The sequence below is a fragment of the Lissotriton helveticus genome, chromosome 5_1, assembly GCF_964261635.1.
Source record: "Lissotriton helveticus chromosome 5_1, aLisHel1.1, whole genome shotgun sequence".
NCBI lineage: Eukaryota > Metazoa > Chordata > Amphibia > Caudata > Salamandridae > Lissotriton > Lissotriton helveticus.
In genome coordinates, this window is record NC_136065.1 from 1,566,729,109 (window position 1) to 1,566,752,177 (window position 23,069).

The following is a 23,069-nucleotide window of genomic DNA, read 5'->3' on the forward strand; positions in this document are numbered from 1 at the left end:
TCCTCAGTATCTTGGTCATTGCTATTGAGACTACAATATTTTGTCACATTGATAATTCCAACATCCTTTTCTGATATGCAGCCAGCAGTGGTCTTGTCAATCCAGGTGGCGGCGCAGTCGTCAGGTCGGGAGATTTCGGTCTTCTCTGTTCAGGAGACAGTGGTCATTTCAGCTCTGGAGACAGCAGCATCTTTTGTGAAGAGGACAGTGCTTTTGTCAGTGAAAAGAACAGTGAGGTTGATTATACATATAGCTGGTTTGTAATCATGATCCTTTAATCGCAAAAGGCCTTTTAACATTTTATTGTCAAGACCAACACAGCTGAGTCAATAGGAAATGAAGATCTGCTCTAATAACATATATTGCATGCCTATGTATAGATAACTGACCCGGATACATTCAATACATGTGCAGCCGGGAGAGCGCACAGAACAAAAGCACTTTTCAGAAAGATCACAAATGTAGAGAGGTGAACAACGACTTCTCCTGATTGGCAAAACATCCCCAAAAATAGTGCCTAAATCCATAAAACATAGGCCCAGATTTCCTAATGCTTTGCACCGGGAGTGCACCACTCTGGTGACGCATACCCAGCACACATTTGGGGTGGGATTTACTATCCAACGCAATTAAGATTTACGTTGGAGAGTATCCCAAAGTAACACAAAATTGCTCTATATGCTGCTTTGTGTTACTTTGTGTGAGGTGGGTGTTCCATGAGTGGTGCATTGGTGTTCCCATGAAACCACTCATGTTTTTGATGCAAATCTCTATCTACAAACAGTGTTAGCCAGGGATTTGCAAAAAAATATCACGCTTCCTCGAGGCAGGCGTAACGAGGAGAACTGTTTTAATTTCTCCTTGTTTTTCCAACTTTGCATTTGTGCTGCATTGTACAACACACCTACAAAATGAGAAAAGCCTTAAAGTATAGTTTCTGCACTGGAAGAGAAACCTCCCATTACTAAACCTATGCTTCATAGAACGCACGCACTCTTGCCCCATGGTGCAAGGATGTGTGCGTTGACACATGGCTGCTAATAGTGCACCAAAGCTGGGGAGAGAAAACATGCACAGTATTTTACTAGTTATGGCACATTTTGTGTCTCCCCCTTTGACGCCAGACAGTGCAGCAACTTTGGTGCAGTGTTGTCTTGCATTAAAGATACTATGGGTGGCTGTATTGCAACGCCCATGTGCCACCCATGAGACCTCCCTTGATGCAAAGTAATGCATTGCACAAATTTACATTACTTTGGGAAACTAGCCAACTCAAATCCTGAGTTGTGTTGGATAGTGGATTTTACCCTAACACTTTGCGCTGGGTTTGCACCACAAAAGTGATGCAAACCTGGTGGAAAGCATTAGTAGATCTGGGCACTGGACCATAGTGTAGAAGTTGAAGGTAGTGCTGGACTGATTATTTACATTCAGAAACCAATGGGTAAAGCGCCAAGGTGCTGAAAGGCCAGTCACAAAAAGAGCAGGCGCAGCAGATGTGGAGGCAGCAGGGCCCTGTGGTAGTGAAACAGAAGAGAACAGCAGGCTCTAAGGGTGATGCAAGCTGCAGCATGGGTCCAACTTTACCAAGGATACAGTGAGCAAAGCGTTGCATGTAGCTGAACTCTGCCCTATACCACGGGTGCAGCAAGCACAAGCGTAGGTTTGCTTTATACCAAGGGTGCAGCATGCATAGGCATTGACTCTAGCAGGGCTTAGTTCTTTAACAAGGGTGTAGTAAGCAAAAGTGTTGGGTGTAGCTGGGCCCTGCTCTACACCAAGGGTGCACAAAGCACAAGCATTGGAGTAGCTAGACCCTGCTCTACATCATGGGTGAACAAACATAAGCGTTGGGTATAGCCGGGTCCTGCTCTTCAGCAAAGGTGCAGCAAGCTCAAGCTTAGGTTTACCGAACACTGCTCTACACCAAGGGTACAGCAATGCCTTGCCTTGTGTTACTTTGTACCAAGGGCTGTTTCCTGGGTGGTGCATGGGCGTTCCCATGAACCACCCATGGGTTTGATGTAAATCTCAATCTATGAAGAATAATAGACAGAGATTTGTACCAAAATCTTGCACCTCCTCAAGGCACGCATAATGAGGAGAAATGTTTTCATTTCTCCATATTTTTCCCACTTTGCATGTGCGCTGCATTGCACAGCACACATCAAGTGGGAAATGCCTAAAAGCATAGTTTTGTACATGAAAGGGCACCTTCCAGGACAAAACATATGCTTCCCACTACACAGACACCCTTGCTCTATGGCCAGGGCCACTGCAATTTTCGCATAGTTATGGATTTGCTGCATTTGCTAAAGACTCCTTCATCTGCTGCGTGAACTGCAGATTTAAACAAATTTTTTTTTGTTTCTAGCTTAAATGGTTCAAAAGGTACAAGAAATGCAGCAGCACATGTTGTTGCGCAGAGGAATGCCCTTTGCAAAGGTTGACTGGTCACCTTTCTGTTGCTTATTGCTATATTTGGGTGTTAAACCAGTACTATTGAGATGCATCTTATGCCCAGACAATGATAACACGTCTAAAAAAAAAAAAAATGAAACAATACGATCACAAAATATGCGGCTTTAAGCCACATAATTTGCCTTTTCTTGCCGCATTATTTAGTTAACCCTGCTGCTTAATTTGGCTTTTCCTTGATGCCCAATCTCAGTGGCCTTGACCTTGGCGCATGGTTGTCTGCGTTAGCTCATGGCAGCCAAAAGTTCGCCAGTGCAGGCAGAGAGCAGAACAGAGCCGCATCTTAGTAGGCATGGCGCTGTTCTGCTCTCTCCTCTTCACGCAGTGCAGTGACTTCACTTGCTGCCCGGGGTTGTAAATCTGGACTCAGGGGTCCATTGGCCTGAAGCATTCGGGTTCGTATGCACTGTAGTGCGCTGCGTTTGTACTAATAGCCATAGGGGCCAGATGTAGTATGCAGTACATTTACTAACAAAGGCAGCACTTTCCATGGTGTGGGAAAAGATGGACAAGTAGAGTCAGTGGTAGTGGCTGGAGGCGTTTGTAATACTGAGGGTGGAGGGACAAGGGGGAAGTGCCTGTGAAAGAAGATACCTGAAGAAGGAGAATTACTATAGCCAAAGGCTCACTGTGAGAGGTCGAGGAGTGGGGGAGGGGGGTGAAGGGAGATCACAAAAGCAGAGCATAAACAAAGGCGGGCAGAGAGATGAAGTTGAAAATGAGAAGGCATAGTGCATGAGAGAGAAGGCGAGATGTTGAAAGGTGCAAGGAGGTCTAGAAATTAGGAAATTACATAGAGACATATAGATCTTGAGCACATATGGACTCGATGGAACCCTGACAGACACAGTGACACAGAGTACAGGCAGGCATGGGGAGCTCTACTACAGAAACAAAGGAGCCTACATCTCAGAGAGGAAAAGCAACTCAGTTCGAAAGGTGAGAAGCAACCAGGCAAATGGGGAGAGGCACAGACGTAATGATGCACAGAAGAAGAGGGACTTAAACAAAGACGAGGCAAACAACTACTGCACAGGAGAAAAACACACCTAAAATACAGAGTTCAACACAGAGCTAAATAGAAACAGAAAATAATTCTGGAGGCCAGAGGGAGTAACACAGAGAAAGCCATAGGTACGACGCCGAGTTTCAGGATTAACGGCATTTGAGTCCGTACTGAAAACATATGGGCTTTTTCCTGGTGCCATGACTCTGGAAGCTGTTTTCCTGCCGCCATGACCCTGGAAGTTGTTTTCCTGCTATCATGACCCTAGAAGCTGTTTTCCTGCCGCCATGACCCTGGAAGTTGTTTTCCTGCTATCATGACCCTAGAAGCTGTTTTCCTGCCGCCATGACCCTGGAAGTTGTTTTACTGCTATCATGACTCTGCCAGATGCCCAGTCAGAAGCATCACTTGTCACATTTTGGGCCTTCTGTCTTGTTGTGAAGTACATACATGTGCTTGCACCTTGCTCTTTATTGGCGTGCCTTCCCTTCCAGAGCCATGCTTTAATAGCTCAGCAACAAGTACCTAAATACAATGGAAGAGAGATCTGGAACACAAGGAAGGTGCAGCGGAGAAGACATATCTAGCATCTAGCAAGAGATAGACTTAGAATACCAAGAAAGCCTTACAGATGCTAAGAGTGCAGGCGATTAAAACACGAGACAGCTGAAGAGATAATGAGTGAGACATTGGACCACAAGGAAACAGAGGAAGAGGTCAGGCACCAGACTGCCAGGTGCTCTTCCATCCCCCCGGAGGTGGTCACTCTCCAGGAGAGGCTCAAGGAGTTAGTCAGGTAGAATGAAGAATGGAGCGAGAGGCTGCACACAAACACAAGGCAGGCAGCTCAAGTAAAGGAACTGTCAGTAAATACTGCATGGTACAGAGAGTTCACCCTATGACCTAAGAAACAACTGCAGTGCAGGTAATCTCCTAACACCCCCATCCCTCCAGGAAGACACTGCACAGTCCACGGTCCCTGCCACATCCATCTCTAGTGACCAGCACCTCAGAAGACTTCAGGGACCTCCCCCTTCCCACCCCCGAGAGATCCAGGCTGGACAGTCAATAGTCTGTGTAAATCCTGCTCTCCAGCAGGGGGCGCTGGGTCTGTGCAGGGCAGTACGGCTCAGGCTCTGCAAGTGGGAGGCCGCCCCAGGCGTCCGTCGGGGTTTCAAAGTGCCCACAATGGGCAAGTCTCTTGGGAGTGATTGGCATGCACCTCCTTGGCCTTCATAGGCACCACTGTGGCATTGTACAGGGTGACACGCGGGGTGGTGTGAGGACTTGTGCACCTCCAAATTGATATGTTTGTGAAAGTATACATATGCTTGTTGGAATATGTCTTTTGGTTAATATGTGAACGGGTATAATAATGCATACATGAATGCCTGTGTGCAGGTGCACACATGTGAGCACATAAGACGTCTATAAAAGTAAACATGGCTGCATTGAGGGCAGAGCGGTTTGAAATGTCTGACAATGTGCATTTGTGTGTGGAACGCAATGTGTTTCAGCGGCAATGCACATGTGGTAAATGAGAATTGTGTGTGGGTAAGAATAGCGCAGCCAGGCATGGATCTGTGTTCAAGAATAGTGTTTGTGCCCTTGCCTCTATCTATGAAGGTGTGACTCAGATAAAGTTAACATGTAAGTGAAGTGTGAGATTCGTCTGTGTCAAAAGTACATTATTGAAACACACTTCCCTGAATTTATACATAGCACTATATGTGTTTGTGTGTATATCCGCCAGTTAAGGAGTACTCATGGAGCAGATCTGTGAATGCGCATGTCTCTGCCTTAGGAATCCATGTGTTCAATGTGAACCATGTGATTGTGTGTATGTCTTAGTATGTTAGTCTATGCTGAATTGTGTGGTCCTGTGATGAAACCGGCGCGTAGGTCGGTCAATGTGAGTGCTTGCATGCAGATATATGTATGTGAAACAGTGTCCATTTTGGGTCTTGAACGCCCTGATCCACGCCACGTTTTAAGATAACTAATGGCTTTGTAGCTTTGCTCTATTTTTGTGTCACTGTATTCACATTATTTTACAAGGATGTTTTGAAAACCAGGCATAGTTTGGACTTCTTGGGATTAACATTACATACCCCTGTCAAAAGCGTCCATGTGTAAATGTGTGCACCAGCATAACAATGTATGTGTATGTACATACAAGCATATGCCTTCAAGTATGTGTGTATTGTGCATTTCTGATAAAGAGACAGTATCTAAATGTGACCGCTTGTATTTCTGTACCAGAGCATTATGCATGCAGTCATGTACATACTAGGTGAGGCTTGTGCAAAATGTGCTTATAACCGAATGCATGTACGAATACTTGCAAAAATGGTTATTGTATCCGTTCACAGACGTGCATACACATCAGCAGTGTGTGCACTGGCCATAGTGTGGACCCTGAATGTAAATCAATGTATGTGTGCCTCTTGTCAAATGTGCATTGATTGGAGGGTGCATCAGTGCGACGGCGGATCTTTGCCGGTGTGCATCAGTGGAAGGTTGTGCTTGAGTGTGCTTATAAGTGTGCATTAGTGGAAGTGTGCACCATTACAAGTGCAGATCAGTGGGAGTGATCATCATTACAAGTGTGCCACAGTGAGAGCGTCATTCATTACCAGCATGCATCACTGTGGCTTGCATCCGGATAGCCTATTAGAGTGGATGTGCCTCTCTGCAAGCGGATGTGTAGATCATTGCATGTGCGCTTCCATGTGGGCTACATCAAAGCATGCATTTGTGAGTGTGCGCGCGCCTCATTACCAGTGTGCACCAAGGTGGGATGCATCCTGAGTGCAGACTGGTGTGAATGTACATCATCAGCTTGAGTGTGCACAGTTACAAGTGTACATGAGCGCTCGCTTTTCTCAGTAAGAGGCGGAATCATTGGAAGTTTGCCTTGGTGGTCGTGCTGTGGGACATGCCACCCTCTATGTGCCAACTGCTGATGAAGCCCCTTTCCTTCATCGATGCCCTGAGCAGGACCAGTCCGCGCCTTGGGAGGATCTGAAGTTTGAATATGTGAAACCTGGTCGGCAGGAGATTCCGAGCATAGGTGTGACTTGAGAGCATTGAGGAGTCTCTGCATCCCGCCTCGGATCGGGCCAGGGTCACAGGGTTTAGATGATGACAGACTGCAGGAGCCGGAAGCACAGCATGAGGTCCAGAGGAATAGGGGGCTTGAGCTGGTTCCCGTCCAGTCGCAGGTACCGCAAGCGGGGGATCTTCTCTGGCTCAGAGGAGAAGACTTCGAAGGACACCATGGAAGGGCAGATCTCTGTGCCGTTGACCTCTGGAAAGGAAAGCAAAGGATTACACACTGTTCCCAGTGAAGGCACAGTCAACAGTAGGAGTTGAGGGAACTTTTCAGCAGAGGGAGACACCATATTGTCTTGAAGGTCTATCTTATCAATGTTCTCCTAAAGCCCAGATTATAGACGTTTAACAGGTTCCTGGCTACTCAAATCAACACTAAAGGGGCAGTAATACTGCCCCACCCAAAACAGGCAACTTATTCAACTCAATCCTGTTCTCAGATATGCCAGACAATACTGGTTGCACAAATCCCTCCAGGATAGTGATTAATCGTGGTCAAGATGAAAACCGAGAACTTTAAAGTGACCACCCGTAAATTCCCAACACACAATCACACTAGCTTATTCGACCCTGTGAAAATGAGCTCTCATTGGGCACAGCTACCATTCCCTCAACCTGTGGTTATTCTAAGGACTGCCAGGCCTTTCAGAACCAAGAGTATTTGATGTGAGAAGAAAATCAGAAACGAATTATCTAGGCTACCAATCGGTTGGTATCTGATCTTCACACAAATAATGTGATTTTTCTGGGTTATAGAAAATACATTTGGAATATGACAGTATTTTAGAGAATTTAGCATTTTCTTCTGATGCTATAGCTATTTGTGTCTTAAAAATAGCTACATATTAATGTGAAATTATTTTTTTTTAAGTTAGGATAGTAACCAGGGCCACTTGAATTATGCGATTTTGCAGCCACAACTTTTTAAGCATAATTATGAATTTGCTATGTGTGCCACATAATCCATCATCTGCTGCATAATCTGCAAATTTAATCAAAAGAAATGTTGTTTCTAGCTCAAACGGTTAACAAGCTATTGAAAACGCAGCAACACCTATTGCCGCTCAGTGGAAGGCCTTTTGCAAAGGTTGATTGTCACCTTTCTGTTGCTAATGGCTACATTTGAATGTTAAACTCCTACTAATGAAGTGCAACCAATGCCCAAACAGACTTAACAAATGTAAAAATTACAAAATAATTAATACTATCACAAAATGTAGTACATTACGCCGCATAATTTGCCTTTTTGTGCTGAGTAATTTAGTTAACCCTGCCACATAATTTGACTCTCTCCTGCCGCATAATTCCAGATTCCAGTGACTCTGCAAAGAACATTTTACTCCAAAAGCACAGTTGAAGCACTTGCTGCTTGGATGTGCAATTTAGAACCCCTCTCACCTCCCCGCATCACACCTAGTCGCATTCCAACCAGCTGCCTAGCCTTGCCTTCCTCTAGACCTATATCTGTATTGCATATGAAGGTATAAGTCTGTCACAATTATGAGGAGTAGCAGCGGTTGTTCTGCACCGTGATTGTGTTGAAAGACAAGCTTTTCGAAAGTGCTCCTAGAATGTGAGAAAATTCATTTGCATGACTCTTTTTTAAACACCTGAAAGCTTGCAGTTTAAGCGCCTAATACAACTGTGATAGGTCTTTTTAAGTTTGGCGTGTAATGGTGGTGAACATATGTATGCCTACTGTAAGGGGATTTGGTTCAGCCTCCTTTAGCGACCACTGTTTTTTTTTTAGCTCAGGAGCCTTCAGCCACATTGTCAGTGACTTCATGGAATAACCTACACAAGTATTTGACCCTCAACCTCTTTCTATTGGCTGCACGGATGTATCCTCCCACCCTATAAGAATGTACGAGGAACTTTTTGCATGTGCAGAATGCACTTTGTTATCACACATTTTTTTAAATCTCATCCATGCTGTGTAAACACAAAACAATATTTTTTTGAATGTGCTTTAAAATTCCAATGCTTGTTTTCTTTACTGTAACTTTCTAAGTTTTAAACATAAATTTTATTTTTTGGGTAAAATGCAACCAATTATAAACAATCAAAGCAGCTAACAGATGATAGGTAAAAACATCAGACAAATTAAAGCTTACGCAATATGGAAAGAAGAAATAATGAAACAAAGATAGTTGCATATGGAACTTTTGGTATAAAAACATAGGAAGGAAAAAAGAAAAAGAAAAAGGGGGTAAAGGGGAAAGGAGAGACAAGGGTAAAGGAAATATTCATATTGTAAATAAATAAATACATGTGCAGGTAAAATAGATGAATACATTTTAAAAGGTATCGAAAAATATAACAAAGAGATTGCTGTTTAACAGTGTAAGATAAAATGAGAAAATATATAATTACAACTAAAAAAGCAATAGTATATCATTATTAACAAGTCATGGTGGTTTGGGAACCTCTTCAGATGAAGGATGACGATGGGTAAACCTTTGTGCAGAGACGTCTAGGATAGTAGTCATGGGAGACCATATGCGTTCTCTTTTGAGGAGTAAAGACATAGGGGAAACATAGGCATGATCTAATCGATGATTATAACATACACTGTACCACCAGGATAGAAAGGAAAGTTGCGTAGAGTATTTCCAATTTTTTGTTATTTGTTGGAAAGCAATAGCAAATCAATAAGTCCACAATGTCCATGTTATGAGAAAGGGTTTGCCAATGAACAGATAATGTGCCTAGAAATACAGCTTCAGGAGAAAAAGGAAAATGGGTATGGCAAATGATGTTAATTTGAGCCCATACCTTCAACCAAAATTGATGTGTAGTGGGACTGGAAAAAAGCATATGAAATAAGTCTGCGTGAGTAGCATTACACGTCCAGAAATTTGAAGAAAGTGCAGGTTGAAATTTATGCAAGGATAATGGTGTAAACAAATCGGTTGTAAATAAAGAAAAGTGTTTGGGTCATACGAACTATTGTTACTTACCTGTAAACAGGTGGTTCTCCAGTATTGGTGTCTTTCATAGATTCACATGCTTGAATATTCCCCGTCGTCGAAGTGGGAGTCCCACGGTATATAAAAAAATAGCAATAATGCTAATATAACATAAATGATAATATCATATAATAATAAAATAGAGATAATACACTGTAAAAACCTCTACAATGGTAACTTCCATAGGAAGACAGTATAAGAGAAAAAACTCATTTGTAACATATCAGTGTCATTATGTTGGTCCAAACTGCAGCCAATCAGGCTCACGCACCCTCTAGAACCTTCTCCTCAGAAGCTCAAGCCCTCAGATTTTCGTAGCACTAGTAACAATAGCGTATGAGGAGAAGAGAGCCTCTGAGGGGAGGAAGGGTGGGTCGCATGTGAATCTATGAAAGACACCAATACTGGAGAACCACCTGTTTACAGGTAAGTAACAATAGTTCTTCTCCAGTATTAGGGGTGTCTTTCATAGATTCACATGCTTGAATAGAATAGATAGCAGTAACTCCTTAGCACTGGGATTGCAAGCATCTTCACAAGAAGTAAACACATAGCTTAAAAGCATATAGCAATCACAGAAGAGAAAGGAGGAGGGAACAGAGGCTCACCTTATTTAAAGAGATGGCGAAGCACTGCTTGCCCCACTGCGGTATCCGCCTCGTTGATGGAATCCAAACAGTAATGTCTGGTAAAGGTGTGCCTATTCGACCACGTTGCCGCCCGGCAAATCTGGTGTAGAGGCACTCCGGCAAACAAGGCGGTGGAGGACGTCATTGCTCTCGTCGAATGTGCCTTCACAGGACCCTGTAAAGGCTTGCCAGCTTGTTGGTGACAGTAGGATATGGCTGCTGAGAGCCATCTTGCAAGTGTCTGTTTTGTCACTGAATGTCCCCTTCGCATTCTTCCATATGCTACAAAAAGCTGATCTGATTTGCGGAAGGGGGCAGTTCTTGAAATGTAAAACTTTAGACAACGGCTGATGTCTAAGGAATGAAGGCGTTGTTCTGCCGGTGACTGTGGATTCGGAAAGAAAGTCTTCAAGAAGACAGGTTCGTTCAGATGGAAATCTGTAGGCACTTTTGGCAAAAAAGAGGGATTGGTCCGAAGAGACACCCCATCTTGTTTGAATTGCAAATAAGGAGGCTTGATTGTGAAAGCATGAAGATCGCTGACACGGCGAGAAGACGTTAGGGCCAAAAGCAAAACGACCTTCCAGGTAAGAAACTTGTTGTCTGCTCTGTGGATTGGCTCAAAAGGAGGCTTCATGAGCTGTGACAATACCACGTTGAGCTGCCATGCCGGAGGCGGGCGTCTGATAGGAGGAAACTTCCTGAAAAGACCTTTAAAGAATTGTCTGATAATTCTGGATGAGCAGAGAGAGGTTGAGCCATCATGCCTGAAACGTGAAATAGCTGCCAGAAAGACCCTCAAGGTGGCATGAGAGAGGCCAGACTGAGCAAGGCTTAGAAAGAAGGGCAACAGCTGTTCTGGGGCAGAAGTGAGTGGGTGGACATTTGCTTCTGCGCACCAATGGCAAAACCGTTTCCACTTTAGTTTGTACGTTTGAACAGTTGAGGAAGCCCTAGCAGAAGCCAGAATCTCTCTGCATTCCTGGGGCATCTCTAAATTCGCGAATTCGAGGAATTCAGGTTCCATGCCCATAACTGAAGAGTGGTCGGGTCTGGATGGCAGACTTGGCCCTCGTCCATGGACAGAAGATCTGGACGTGGATGCAGACGAATGGGCGTGCATTGGGACAACAGAAGAAGTTCCGAGAACCAAGCCTGTCTGGGCCAACGAGGTGCAATCAGTATCAAGTGGCAGGGTTGCCTGCGCATCTTCCACAACGTCCTCGGCACCAATGGTATGGGAGGAAACGCATAGGCGAACAGGCCGCTCCAGTCCATGAGAAGGGCGTTGCCGCTGGACCCCGGATGAGGATGCCAGCTCGCAAAGGCGGGGCACTTCCGATTCAGTGGAGTGGCAAAAAGGTCCATCAGGGGACGACCCCAACGGCGGAACACCATGTCCAGAGTTTGTTGATGAAGCTCCCACTCGTGGGTAGACGATGTGGACCTGCTCAACGAATCCGCTAGGATGTTTGAAACCCCCGGCAGATGGACCGCCGTCAGGGAGATTCGATGATGAAGAGCCCAGTTCCAGATCTTCTGAGCTAGCCGAGACAAGGGCTGAGATCTTGTGCCGCCCTGTTTGTTCATGTAGTGCATGCTGGTTGTGTTGTCCGTTTGAACCAGCACGGACTCTCCTTGCACTACTGGCAGAAAAGATCTGAGAGCAAGGAAGATCGCCAGCAGCTCCAATCTGTTGATATGCCATGTTCGTTGTGACGGTGTCCACTTCCCTTTGATTGAAAGGTCTAGGAGATGAGCTCCCCAACCCTCCATGGATGCATCTGTGGTCAGCGTTAGATCCGGAGGAAGGGCCAGAAAGGAAACTCCTTCGTTTAGGTTGGATGGTTCTCTCCACCAAAGGAGACTGTCTTTCATGCGAGACGAGACTCTCACTAGATCGTTGAAGGATCCTGACACTTGGCGCCATTGCAGGTCTAGTTCCTCCTGAATAGGGCGAGTGCGGAGCCTGCAGTTCGGAAGCAGAGCGATGCAGGACGACGCCATCCCCAGAAAGGACTTCAACATGCGCACAGAAACTGACTGTTTTGAACGGATGAGGGTGACCAGACGTACTATTTTCACCTGTCGTTCTTGGGAAACGAAGGCTTTTGATAATTCCGTGTCGAGAATGGCACCCAGGAAGTTCCTTCTTTGTGATGGTGTTAAGTGTGACTTGTCCACGTTGATGGTCAACCCCAGTGACTCGAAAGTCCGCAGGCAGAGACTTGTGTCGTGAGCCAGCTGAAGAGGAGACGGAGATTTCAGAAGGCAATCGTCCAGATAAGGAAAAATCTGCACTCCTTGAAGACGTAGATAAGCCATGACTGGGGCCAGGACCTTCGTGAAAACACGAGGTGCCGAACGCAGGCCGAAAGGCAGCACCTTGAATTGGTAATGGACAGTGCCCACCTTGAACCTCAGAAATTGGCGATGTTGTTGCAGAATCGGCACATGAAAATAGGCGTCTTGCAGATCTATCGTGGACAGAAAATCTCCGCTGCAGAGAAGCCGCAAGACTTCTGACAATGTGAGCATGCGGAAAGACTGCTGTTTCAGAAAGAAATTGAGCGCCCTCAAATCCAGTATAGGCCGCCACTCTCCCGTCTTCTTGGCAATGAGGAAAAAACGTGAGTAGAAACCTGTCCCTTGTTGTGATATAGGAACCACTTCGACTGCACCTTTTAGTATGAGAAGACGAACTTGATGTTGCAATTCTAGAAAATGGGGAGGTGGCGGGCCTGATGGCGGAGAATGAGGAGGAATCTCTGTGAACTCCAAGGCATGACCCTTGCGAACAATGTCCAATACCCATTGGTCCGATGTTATCAGAGACCATTGGGAATAAAACTGCGAGATTCTCCCTCCAACTCCTTGTGTGACATGAGAGTCACTGGCGTTTGTTGTTGGCACCCCTATAAGTAGGTTTTCCTTTATAGGGTCGTGACTGATTTTGGCGAGTAGACTGCTGAGAGGAGTAACGTTGATTGCCTTGGTTGAATTGGCGGTACTGAGTGTGTCCTCCTCGAAAATTCGTGGAAGACGAACCTCTTCCACGGGCGCCACGAAAGGGCTGCTTCTTAAATTGTAAGGAGACTAGCGATTTTGCTGTATCGGTGTCCTTTTTAATTGACTCAAGCGCCTCGTCAATGTGAGCGCCAAAAAGAGATTCACCGTCATAGGGCATGTCGAGTATCTTCGACTGGACTTCTTGCCGGAAAGAAGTGGATTTAAGCCAGCCCTGGCGGCGGAGAGCCGCAGCACTGGCGAGGATGCGAAATCCCGTACTCGCCACATCAATCGCGCAGTCAATCATTTCCTCTGACGCCCTCATGCCATCCTGGAGAACTTGCTGGGCTTCCGCTCTGGACGCTTCTGGAATTAGAGAAACGAATGCGGAAATGTCCGACCACATTTGCCTGTCGAAGCGACCTAGAATGGCCAACGCATTTGCAGCGCGTACCGATGTAGAGGACATGGTGGAAAATTTCTTCCCAATGGCGTCCAAACGTCGACCCTCTCTATCAGGTGGAGTAGTGAGAGGAGTCGCCGGATTACGGGATCGTCGCTGTGCCGCCTGTGTGACAACCGAGTCCGGTTTGGGATGCGACAGCAAACAAGCAGGTGAACCCGCAGGAGCCTTGTACTTCTTTTCCAGGCGAGGGACTTGTGCCGGCAAGGAGTTAGGAGAATGCATAATTCTTATCCCTTCTTTCCATACAAATTCTATGATTGGTATGGTGTGAATTTGTTTGTATGGTTTGTTTTTGAAATCGTAGAGAAAGCAATCTTCTTGCCGTTGTTCTCTCGGCAATTTAAAGCGGTCCGCCGCTTTATTCATCAGCACATGGAAGCTTGCTGTATCAATGGTAGGCGCATCACCCGCCTCTGGCTGTTGCGGAGAAGGTGTCTGTATCCGATAGTCGTCGTAATCCGCCATATCTGGATCCTGATCATCGTCAGTATCCTGGTGTAATTCCCCTTCTTCACTGTCCGACTCATCCACCCCATGCGCACCAGGTTGCGGAAGAAGAGGGGGGTGAGGGCGGGGAAGCTCTGTCAAAACAGGCTGCTCCAAAGACTGTGGATGGGTGGCAGGGCCGGAGTCCTCCGCAGGAGCGTGGCTTGGAGTACCCTGAGGGGTAGGCGGAAACCTTCTGTTGTAGTCATCCAGCATATGCTGGAGGTTTGAAAACAAAGAAACTGGAAAAGATGCCATAGGCAACTGGACAAATTGGTCATCCGGTTGGACCACTTCCTCCACGTCCTCCTGGTCAGAACTGGAGTCTTGACATTTTATAATCAATTCTGATGGACTGTGAGCTTCATCGTCATCATCTTCCCCCATAGATCCAGTCTCGTGATCAGTTGCCATCAAAGGCGAGGGTAATTGGAGATCAGGAGGCGGCAGCTGCATAGAAGAATCCCTGCCAGAGGTCAAGGAAGGCAGTGGTACCAGAGGCATGGTGGCAAAAGAACCCGATCCTGACGAGGATCCTGAACATGCCGCTGAAGAAATCGCCATCGTCGACGAGGTAGGGCCCACTGAGGGATTCGTCGTCGACGGTATCGTCGTCGACGGAACGTGCGTCGACGGAGCCGTCTTTGCTGGAATCTGAGGAGACGGAAGCCTCGTCGACGGTGTCTTCGTCGACGGTATCTTCGTCGACGATACTTTCGTCGACGGTATCGTCGTCGACGGTACCTTCGTCGACGGTACCTTCGTCGACGGAACCGGCGTCGCCTTCTTCGACGACGACGCCGTCGTCATGGAGCTGGTCGACGGAGCACTCGACGTCGACGGGGCTCTCGTCGTCGGAACCATCGTTGCCTTCTTCGTCGACGATGCCGACGTCGACGAGGTGGTCGACGGAGAGGCTGACGTCGACGGGACCTTCGTCGACGAGGAATTCTTCGACGTCGAAGAGGTTTTCTTCGTCGACGGTAACTTCGTCGCCGACGAGACAATAGGGATCGTCGACGGGATCGTAGGAGTTCTCGTCGACGTCGAGGATGTCGACATCACCGTCGTCGACGACGAGGAAGCAGACGTCGTCGTCACAGAGGTCGTCGACGAAGACAGCAAAGCCAATCTTGTGGACTGAACGGTCGTCGACGAGCCCGTCGACGACCTGGGAGTCAGGACTGTCAGAATACTGATAGAGCCTGGACAAGACGCCTGAGAGCCAGGTCTCGTGGGCGTTGACACAGAAGGCATAGAATTTGAAGATTGTGCCACAGGCAAAGCCAGCTTTTTCTTTTTCTGAAGAAAAGGAGAAGGCAAGTCTTGAACACTCCCACGCTTGGAAGGAACAGTGGAACAGCCTGACTGAAGACTTACTGCGTCTGACAGAACATCTTCTTTATCTTGGAGGCGCTTCAACCATATAAGAAGGCGACCTTCCCTGTCTCTGAGAGTCTTAGAAGGAAGAGCTCTACAGATTTTACATTCATCCACCTTGTGGTCAGGGTACAGGCAGTAAATACACTTTTGGTGGGGGTCCTTCTCAAACAAACGTAGTTTCCCACATGAAGAGCAAGCTCTAAACAAGGACTTCTTACTTGACATTCTTGGAAAAATAATTTGAAGAGACAAACTTTGAAGAAAACTGAGCAGAGCTCAGGGAGACTCCCTTCACACGACGTGCGGTAGAAAATCTGAGGGCTTGAGCTTCTGAGGAGAAGGTTCTAGAGGGTGCGTGAGCCTGATTGGCTGCAGTTTGGACCAACATAATGACACTGATATGTTACAAATGAGTTTTTTCTCTTATACTGTCTTCCTATGGAAGTTACTATTGTAGAGGTTTTTACAGTGTATTATCTCTATTTTATTATTATATGATATTATCATTTATGTTATATTAGCATTATTGCTATTTTTTTATATACCGTGGGACTCCCACTTCGACGACGGGGAATATTCAAGCATGTGAATCTATGAAAGACACCCCTAATACTGGAGAATAGCTGATCTTGAGGTCTTGCAGAGTTTCAACCATAATTTATCCCAAAGTATAATAGGCCATGACAAATAGAAATCAGATTCCCATTGGAGTTCCGTGTGAGTCTTAGATATTTGTATAATTGGAGTACTGGGAAATTTTTTAATGGATGAGGCACTAGCTTGGGCACTTAAAATGGGAAAACTATTGCGTTGAGATGAAGGGGTTTGTGGTATAGAGGATATAAGAGGTAGAGAGTCTATTAAATGTTTGATCAATAAATTAAATTTAACAGAAAAGGATTTTGGTAGTTGATAAAGTGATTGTGCATCAGAGAAGGTAAGGAAAGAATCGTGTAAGTATAACTGATGGATCCAACGTAAACCTCTATCTCGCCAAGTCTTCCAAAAAGTTTTTTTTTTTAATTTTAAGAACTGTATTATGCCAAATAGAGGAGTTAAGAAATTGATCTTTGGGTGAGAGGTGAGATAGCATAAAGAAATGCAATAATTTGTGAGAAGTGTTATGTATAGTTGAAGATAGAAAACGAGATTTATGTGTGAAAGTGAGGGATTCATCAATAGAAAAAGGGTATAAAAAAGAATGTTCTAAATCCTTCCATAATGGAGAGGGATTGGGAGCAGAGTCCTTTAAAGATTTAGAGAGTTGCCTAAGAAGGAAGGCGTTATGGTAAAGTTGAAAATCTGGAAAATTAACTCCACCCTGAGATTTAGGGCGCCTTAGATAAAGACATACGTGGGTTTTTTCTTGTCCCATAAGAATAATGAAAGAATAGAATACATTTTTTTGAAAAAGTATGCAGGAAGAGTGAGAAGGATAGCTGAAATCATATAAAAAATGATGGGAGCAAGCATCATCTTAATAGTATCAAGTCTGCCCCACCAGGACAAATACAAAGGATGCCATTTATCCGTGGAAGAACACAAAGTAGAGAAGAGACGGGTCATATTTATGGAAAGCGTTTTCTTAATAGAGGGAGCAAATAGGAGATCTAAATATTTAATTTGTTGAGGATTCCATGAAAAACTCGTAGGGAGATTATCTTGTTTGGAACAAAAAATATTTAAGGCTAAGATTTCACATTTATCGTGGTTTATCTTGTACCCACAGAGTAAAGAGAAAGCATTGACTTCTGCTAAAAAGGCTGGAATGGAGAGTTGTGGTTTAGATAAAAATAAAATAATATCATCCCCATATACACTCATTTTAATATGGAGTTTATCATGTTGGAAATGTATTTCAGAGTTTTGTTTGATTTTAGCTAAAAATTGTTCTAAGGCTAAAATAACAAGCATTTACAATGCAATAGGTCTAGCACTGACATTATCTTAAGCTATTGACACTGAAAATGACGTTGTTTTTTTTGTTTTTGTGTTGTAAAACATAAATAAAAGGTATTTGCTATTGACTATTGACATTGCAAATGACAATGCCTTTTATTTGTGTTTTCTTTTTCAAAACATAAATAAAAGGCATTGGTATTAACAATGCCAATAACTTAAAGTAAACTTTTAGCTATTGCCATTTTAAATTACAATGCCTTTTATTTATGTTTTACAAAAGAAAAACAATGTCATTTACAATGTCAATAGCTGAAAATAATGTCAGTGTGAGACCTACTGCATTGTAAATGCTTGTGTTAAAATTTCTGAGGACTCCAGGGTGGCATGTATGGTGAAGTAACCTCTTGCATGGACTCAGGGTTCCTAGAAGAATCTATTGGCGGTGTTGGTGTGGCTCTGATTGCCGTGGATGTGCTTTTAAGGGATGGAAATCAAAACAGAGTGGGGTAAAGAGCCAGAGAGGAAATTATTTTAAAATATTCTCACACGACCAGCTTGAATCAAATTCTAGTTGTGTGGAGAAAGATGGCTGGCAAGAGTGCATAGCAGGTAAGGATCACAGTATCGTTTTATTCAATTCATGTTGTGAAAATGGCAATGAAGTAAAGGGGGCTAAAATGGAGTGAGAATTGACCAGGTGTGCTGTGCAGTCATCTTGCTACTCAGTATTCTAATATACATTGATGCCCATCTATGCAAACAAGCTTGTCTGCAGATGAGAAAACATCACCCTTTATTATTCCTACAATTGCGACACCATGTGAAGGACAACTACAACTTGGCAACGAATGCTCTCTTTAACGGAAGTCAAAGACATCTTTACCACGTGATTCCAAGGCATTGAAGACAAGGTGTTCCAGACCTGGGCTTTCCTTTTCATAAATCGGTGTTTTCAGGCGTATTAGTACAATGGGGTCACCTAAAATGAATCAAGACTACAACTCTCAGAATGCAGTATGTAGTTAAATGGATGTAAAGAACCATATAGCTGTTCCTGGTGACAAGGAGTGGGCTGGTAGCCTAGATAGCAAGGGAGTGGGCAAATCGTAAATGTGTTTAGCCAAAAAGAAAGATGCTTCCTGGAACGGAGGCGGAATTAGAAACGAGACAAGCTACTGGATGTCATGATAATTCCTCCTTCAAATAACATTTCGAAATTACCTCATGGCATCTATTAAGAACACTTGGAAATCGATGTCTTGCTTAAAACACTTTGTTATTTCTACTGAGTGGTTAAAATTAAGAAGAAGAAAAAGAGAACATCGGATCATATCAACTATAAAGACAGTCTGCAATTCGTAACCAAAGTTTCAATTTACTGCCACGACTGTACCAGGTAGTTTGATGTTTTTCTCATTGTATTTTTGTTTCAGCTAATAAGCCATACAAAAAAAATTAGATTTCTATATAAAAGTATAGCAACTACGATGATTGAATACAAGTAGCTGAGTTAGGTTTTTCCTTGTTATTTTTAAATCGGATAAGATACCATTCATGTTTAGGAAATTGGTTAAGGTATATTTGGTACATTGGAGACACAAAAAGGAAGCCCATTGCCTGTTTTTTCAAATTCTGCGAGAGAACCATAAGCTGTATTCCTGTAAAAGGGTGACTTTATTTCCCTTCGAAAGATAGGAGTGCCAGGCAGGGGGACTGATACAGTCTTCTCCCCAACACCAAACTCTTTATTGTTTTTGATTTCTAAAGCTGGCGGAGGGATGGGCCTCCAACTAGTCACTAAAAGTTGCAGCTTGGCCTCTTAGCAGGAGATTTAAAAGACCTGCACTGCATGATAACAGCTTTCTCAAAAGTGTTTCCCCAGAACCGTCCCTGAAACACAAACACTGCAACAGCCTCGCCCTTTTTAACTGATAACAAGCATTTACAATGCAACGGTCTCGCCTTTGCCAAAGTTAGAGCTATTGGCATTGTAAATGACAACATTTTTATATATGTGTTGGTTTTAAAAACAGATAAATAAATGACATTTTCATTTACAATGCCAATAGCTGAATCTCTCGCGAATGCGAAACCTACTGCATTTGCACCCACACACACACACACACACAGCCACACACACACAGCCACACACACACAGAGCCACACACACACACACACAGAGCCACACACACACACACATACACACACACAGAGCCACACACACACATGCGACACAACACCTTCCCTTCACTTTTCAGCCAACAGCACCTTGCTTCAGGAGTTTGATAGAACAAGAACGTTAAACTACAAGTCCCAAAAATGCAAAGTGCGGTTCTCTGGGGTGAGGTTGGCTACACACAAGGTTCTCTGGAGGTGAGATTAGCTACACACACGGTTCTCTGGAGGTGAGATTGGCTACACACAGGGTTCTCTGGGGTGAGGTTGGCTACACGCAGGGTTCTCTGGGGGTGAGGTTGGCTACACACAGGTTTCTCTGGGGGTGAGGTCGGTTACACACAGGGTTCTCTGGGGGTGAGGTTGGCTACACACAGGGTTATCTGAGGGTGAGGTTGGCTACACACAGGGTTCTCTGGGGGCGAGGTTGGCTACACACAGGGTTCTCTAGGGGTGAGGTTGGTTACACACAGGGTTCTCTGGGGGTCAGGTTGGCTACACACAGGTTTCTCTGGGGGTGAGTTTGGCTACACACAGGGTTATCTGAGGGTAAGGTTGGCTACACACAGGGTTCTCTGGGGGGAGTTTGGCTACACACAGGGTTCTCTGGGGGTGAGGTTGGCTACACACAGGGTTCTCTGGGGTGAGGTTGGTTACACACAGGTTTCTCTGGGGGTGAGGTTGGCTACACACAGGGTTATCTGAGGGTGAGGTTGGCTACACACAGGGTTTGCTGGGTGCGGTTGGCTACACACTGGGTTCTCTGGGGGTGAGGTCACCTGCCCCATTAAAGGTAAATACTCATTTTGCATTTAAAAAAAATAATAAAACATTAAATGGGCTTTCTCCACTGTACCTCTGCTTGGAGTCGGATGGATGGATCCGTTTCAGCACACACCACGCGCGCTCACCTCCCGCTAGCGTTTGCAGATGAAGACCGGCGCGCCCAGCGTCCTGGTGGGGGGAGAAGGGGCCCATCCCCCACAGTACCACAGATGGCGGCACGGCCGGACTGCTGCACTGCGCCGCCACTGATGATGCCACCGCGGGCGCCGGGACTCCTCTCCGTGCAGCGGGCGCTGCTGCTACACATGCCGGGGGCTGCTGGGCTCTACTGCCGGAGTGGCAAGCGGGCCCCCTGTCCCCGGCCGTGGGCTCCCTCCCTGCCGGCGGTGCCCGACGCATGCCCCCTAGCCTTTGTTATTAGGAACTGCAGCTTATCCGTGCGGCGGACGCGGGGCGCCGATGAAGGGACGGAGCAGCCGGGGTGCCGCCTCCCAGCTGGGCGGACCTGGCCACCGCCATCAGCAGCCCCTTCACGGAGCCCAGAGACATCCTATCCAGCCCCAGTAATGCCCCCCCCATCCCTCATACTCCTAATCGGCTCCAGAAAAACCCACAACGATGTGTGTGCCTCTCGCTCATGAAACCAGAAAACGCAATTCACCAAGGACGAAAACTTAACTCTGTCTCTGCAGCCCCCCTAACTCTGTCTCTGCAGCCCCCCTAACTCTGTCTCTGCAGACCCCCCTAACTCTGTCTCTGCAGCCGCACTAACTGTGTCTTTGCAGGCCCCCTTTACTCTGTCTCAACTGGCCCCCTTTACTCTGTCTCCGCTTGCCCCCTTTACTCTGTCTCCGCTGGCCCCCTTTACTGTATCTCAGCTGGCCACCTAACTCATTCTCTGCAGGCCCCCTAACTCTGTCTCCGCAGGCCACCTAACTCTGTCTCAGCAGGCCCCCTAACTCTGTCTCAGCAGGCCCCCTAACTCTGCCTCTGCAGAGCCCCCAACTCTATTTCTTCAGACCCCCCTTAACTCTGTCTCTGCAGCCCCCCTAACTCTGTCTCAGCTGGCCTCCTTTACTCTTTCTCTGCGGGTTCCCCTAACTCTGTCTCTGCAGGCCCACCTAACTCTGTCTCTGCAGGCCCCCTAACTCTGTCTCTGCAGGCCCCCCTAACTCTGTCTCAGCTGACCTCCTTTACTCTTTCTCTGCAGGCTCCCCTAACTCTGTCTCTGCAGGCCCACCTAACTCTGTCTCTGCAGGCTCCCTAACTCTGCCTCCGCAGGCCCCCTAACTCTGGCTCTGCAGGCCCCCTAACTCTGTCTCAGCAGGCCCCCTAACTCTGCCTCTGCAGAGCCCCCAACTCTATTTCTTCAGGCCCCTTTAACTCTGTCTCCGCAGGCCCCCTAACTCTGTCTCTGCAGGCCGCACTAACTGTGTCTTTGCAGGCACCCTTTATGTTATGTTATGTTAATTTTATTTTTATAGCGCGCTGCTGCCCCAGCAAAGGGGTGTCCAGGCGCTCAGACACGTACTATAACATAACACGCAGAAAATAAGAGGGAGCGGCTACTCAGAGATAGGAAACAAAAAAGTTTTAATAGCACGCCTGAAGATGGACAGGTCTTTACTCTGTCTCAGCTGGCCCCCTTTACTCTGTCTCCGCTGGCCCCCTTTACTCTGTCTCCGCTGGCCCCCTTTACTCTGTCTCCACTGCCCCCCTTTACTCTGTCTCAGCTGGCCCCCTTTACTCTGTCTCCACTGGCCCCCTTTACTCTGTCTCAGCTGGCCCCCTTAACTCTTTCACTGCAGGCTCCCCTAACTCTGTCTCAGCTGGCCCCCTAACTCTGTCTCCGCAGGCCACCTAACTCTGTCTCAGCAGGCCGCACTAACTCTGTCTCAGCTGGCCCCCTTTACTCTGTCTCCGAATGCCCCCTAACTCTGTCTCTGCAAGCCCCCAAACTCTGTCTCTGCAGGCCCCCTAACTCTGCTTCTTCAGGCCCTCCAACTCTTTCTCTGCAGGCCCCCTCAACCTGTCTCTGCAGGCCCCCTAACTCTGTCTCAGCAGGCCCCCTAACTCTGTTTCTTCAGACCGTCCTAACTCTGTTCCTTCTGGCCCTCCAACTCTGTCTCTGCAGACTCCCCTAACCCAGTCTCTGCAGGCCCCCTAACTCTGTGTCTGCAGGCCCCCTAACTCTGCCTCCGCAGGCCCCCTAACTCTGTCTCAGCAGGCACCCTAACTCTGCCTCCGCAGGCCCCCTAACTCTGCCTCCGCAGGCCCCCTAACTCTGTCTCAGCAGGCCCCCTAACTCTGCCTCCGCAGGCCCCCTAACTCTGTCTCAGCAGGCCCCCTAACTCTGTCTCAGCAGGCCCCCTAACTCTGCCTCCGCAGGCCCCCTAACTCTGCCTCCGCAGGCCCCCTAACTCTGTCTCAGCAGGCCCCCTAACTCTGCCTCCGCAGGCCCCCTAACTCTGCCTCCGCAGGCCCCCTAACTCTGTCTCCGCAGGCCCCCTAACTCTGTCTCAGCTGGCCCCCTTTACTCTGTCTCCGCATGCCCCCAAACTCTGCCTCCGCAGGCCCCCTAACTCTGCCTCCGCAGGCCCCCTAACTCTGTCTCCGCAGGCCCCCTAACTCTGTCTCAGCTGGCCCCCTTTACTCTGTCTCCGCAT

General features: G+C 46.5%; 1 protein-coding gene across 1 annotated transcript in view; it reads right to left on the reverse strand.

Moving 5' to 3' along the window:
* Nucleotides 1–254: 254 nt before the first annotated feature.
* PRELP (proline and arginine rich end leucine rich repeat protein) overlaps nucleotides 255–23,069 on the reverse strand; it is a 113,324-nt gene continuing 90,509 nt past the window's right edge. Inside the window, exon 3 of the mRNA XM_078644692.1 lies at nucleotides 255–6,794. Within this exon, the coding sequence (XP_078500818.1) occupies nucleotides 6,622–6,794 (173 nt within the window). The 3' untranslated portion in view covers nucleotides 255–6,621. The remainder of the gene's footprint in view (nucleotides 6,795–23,069) is intronic.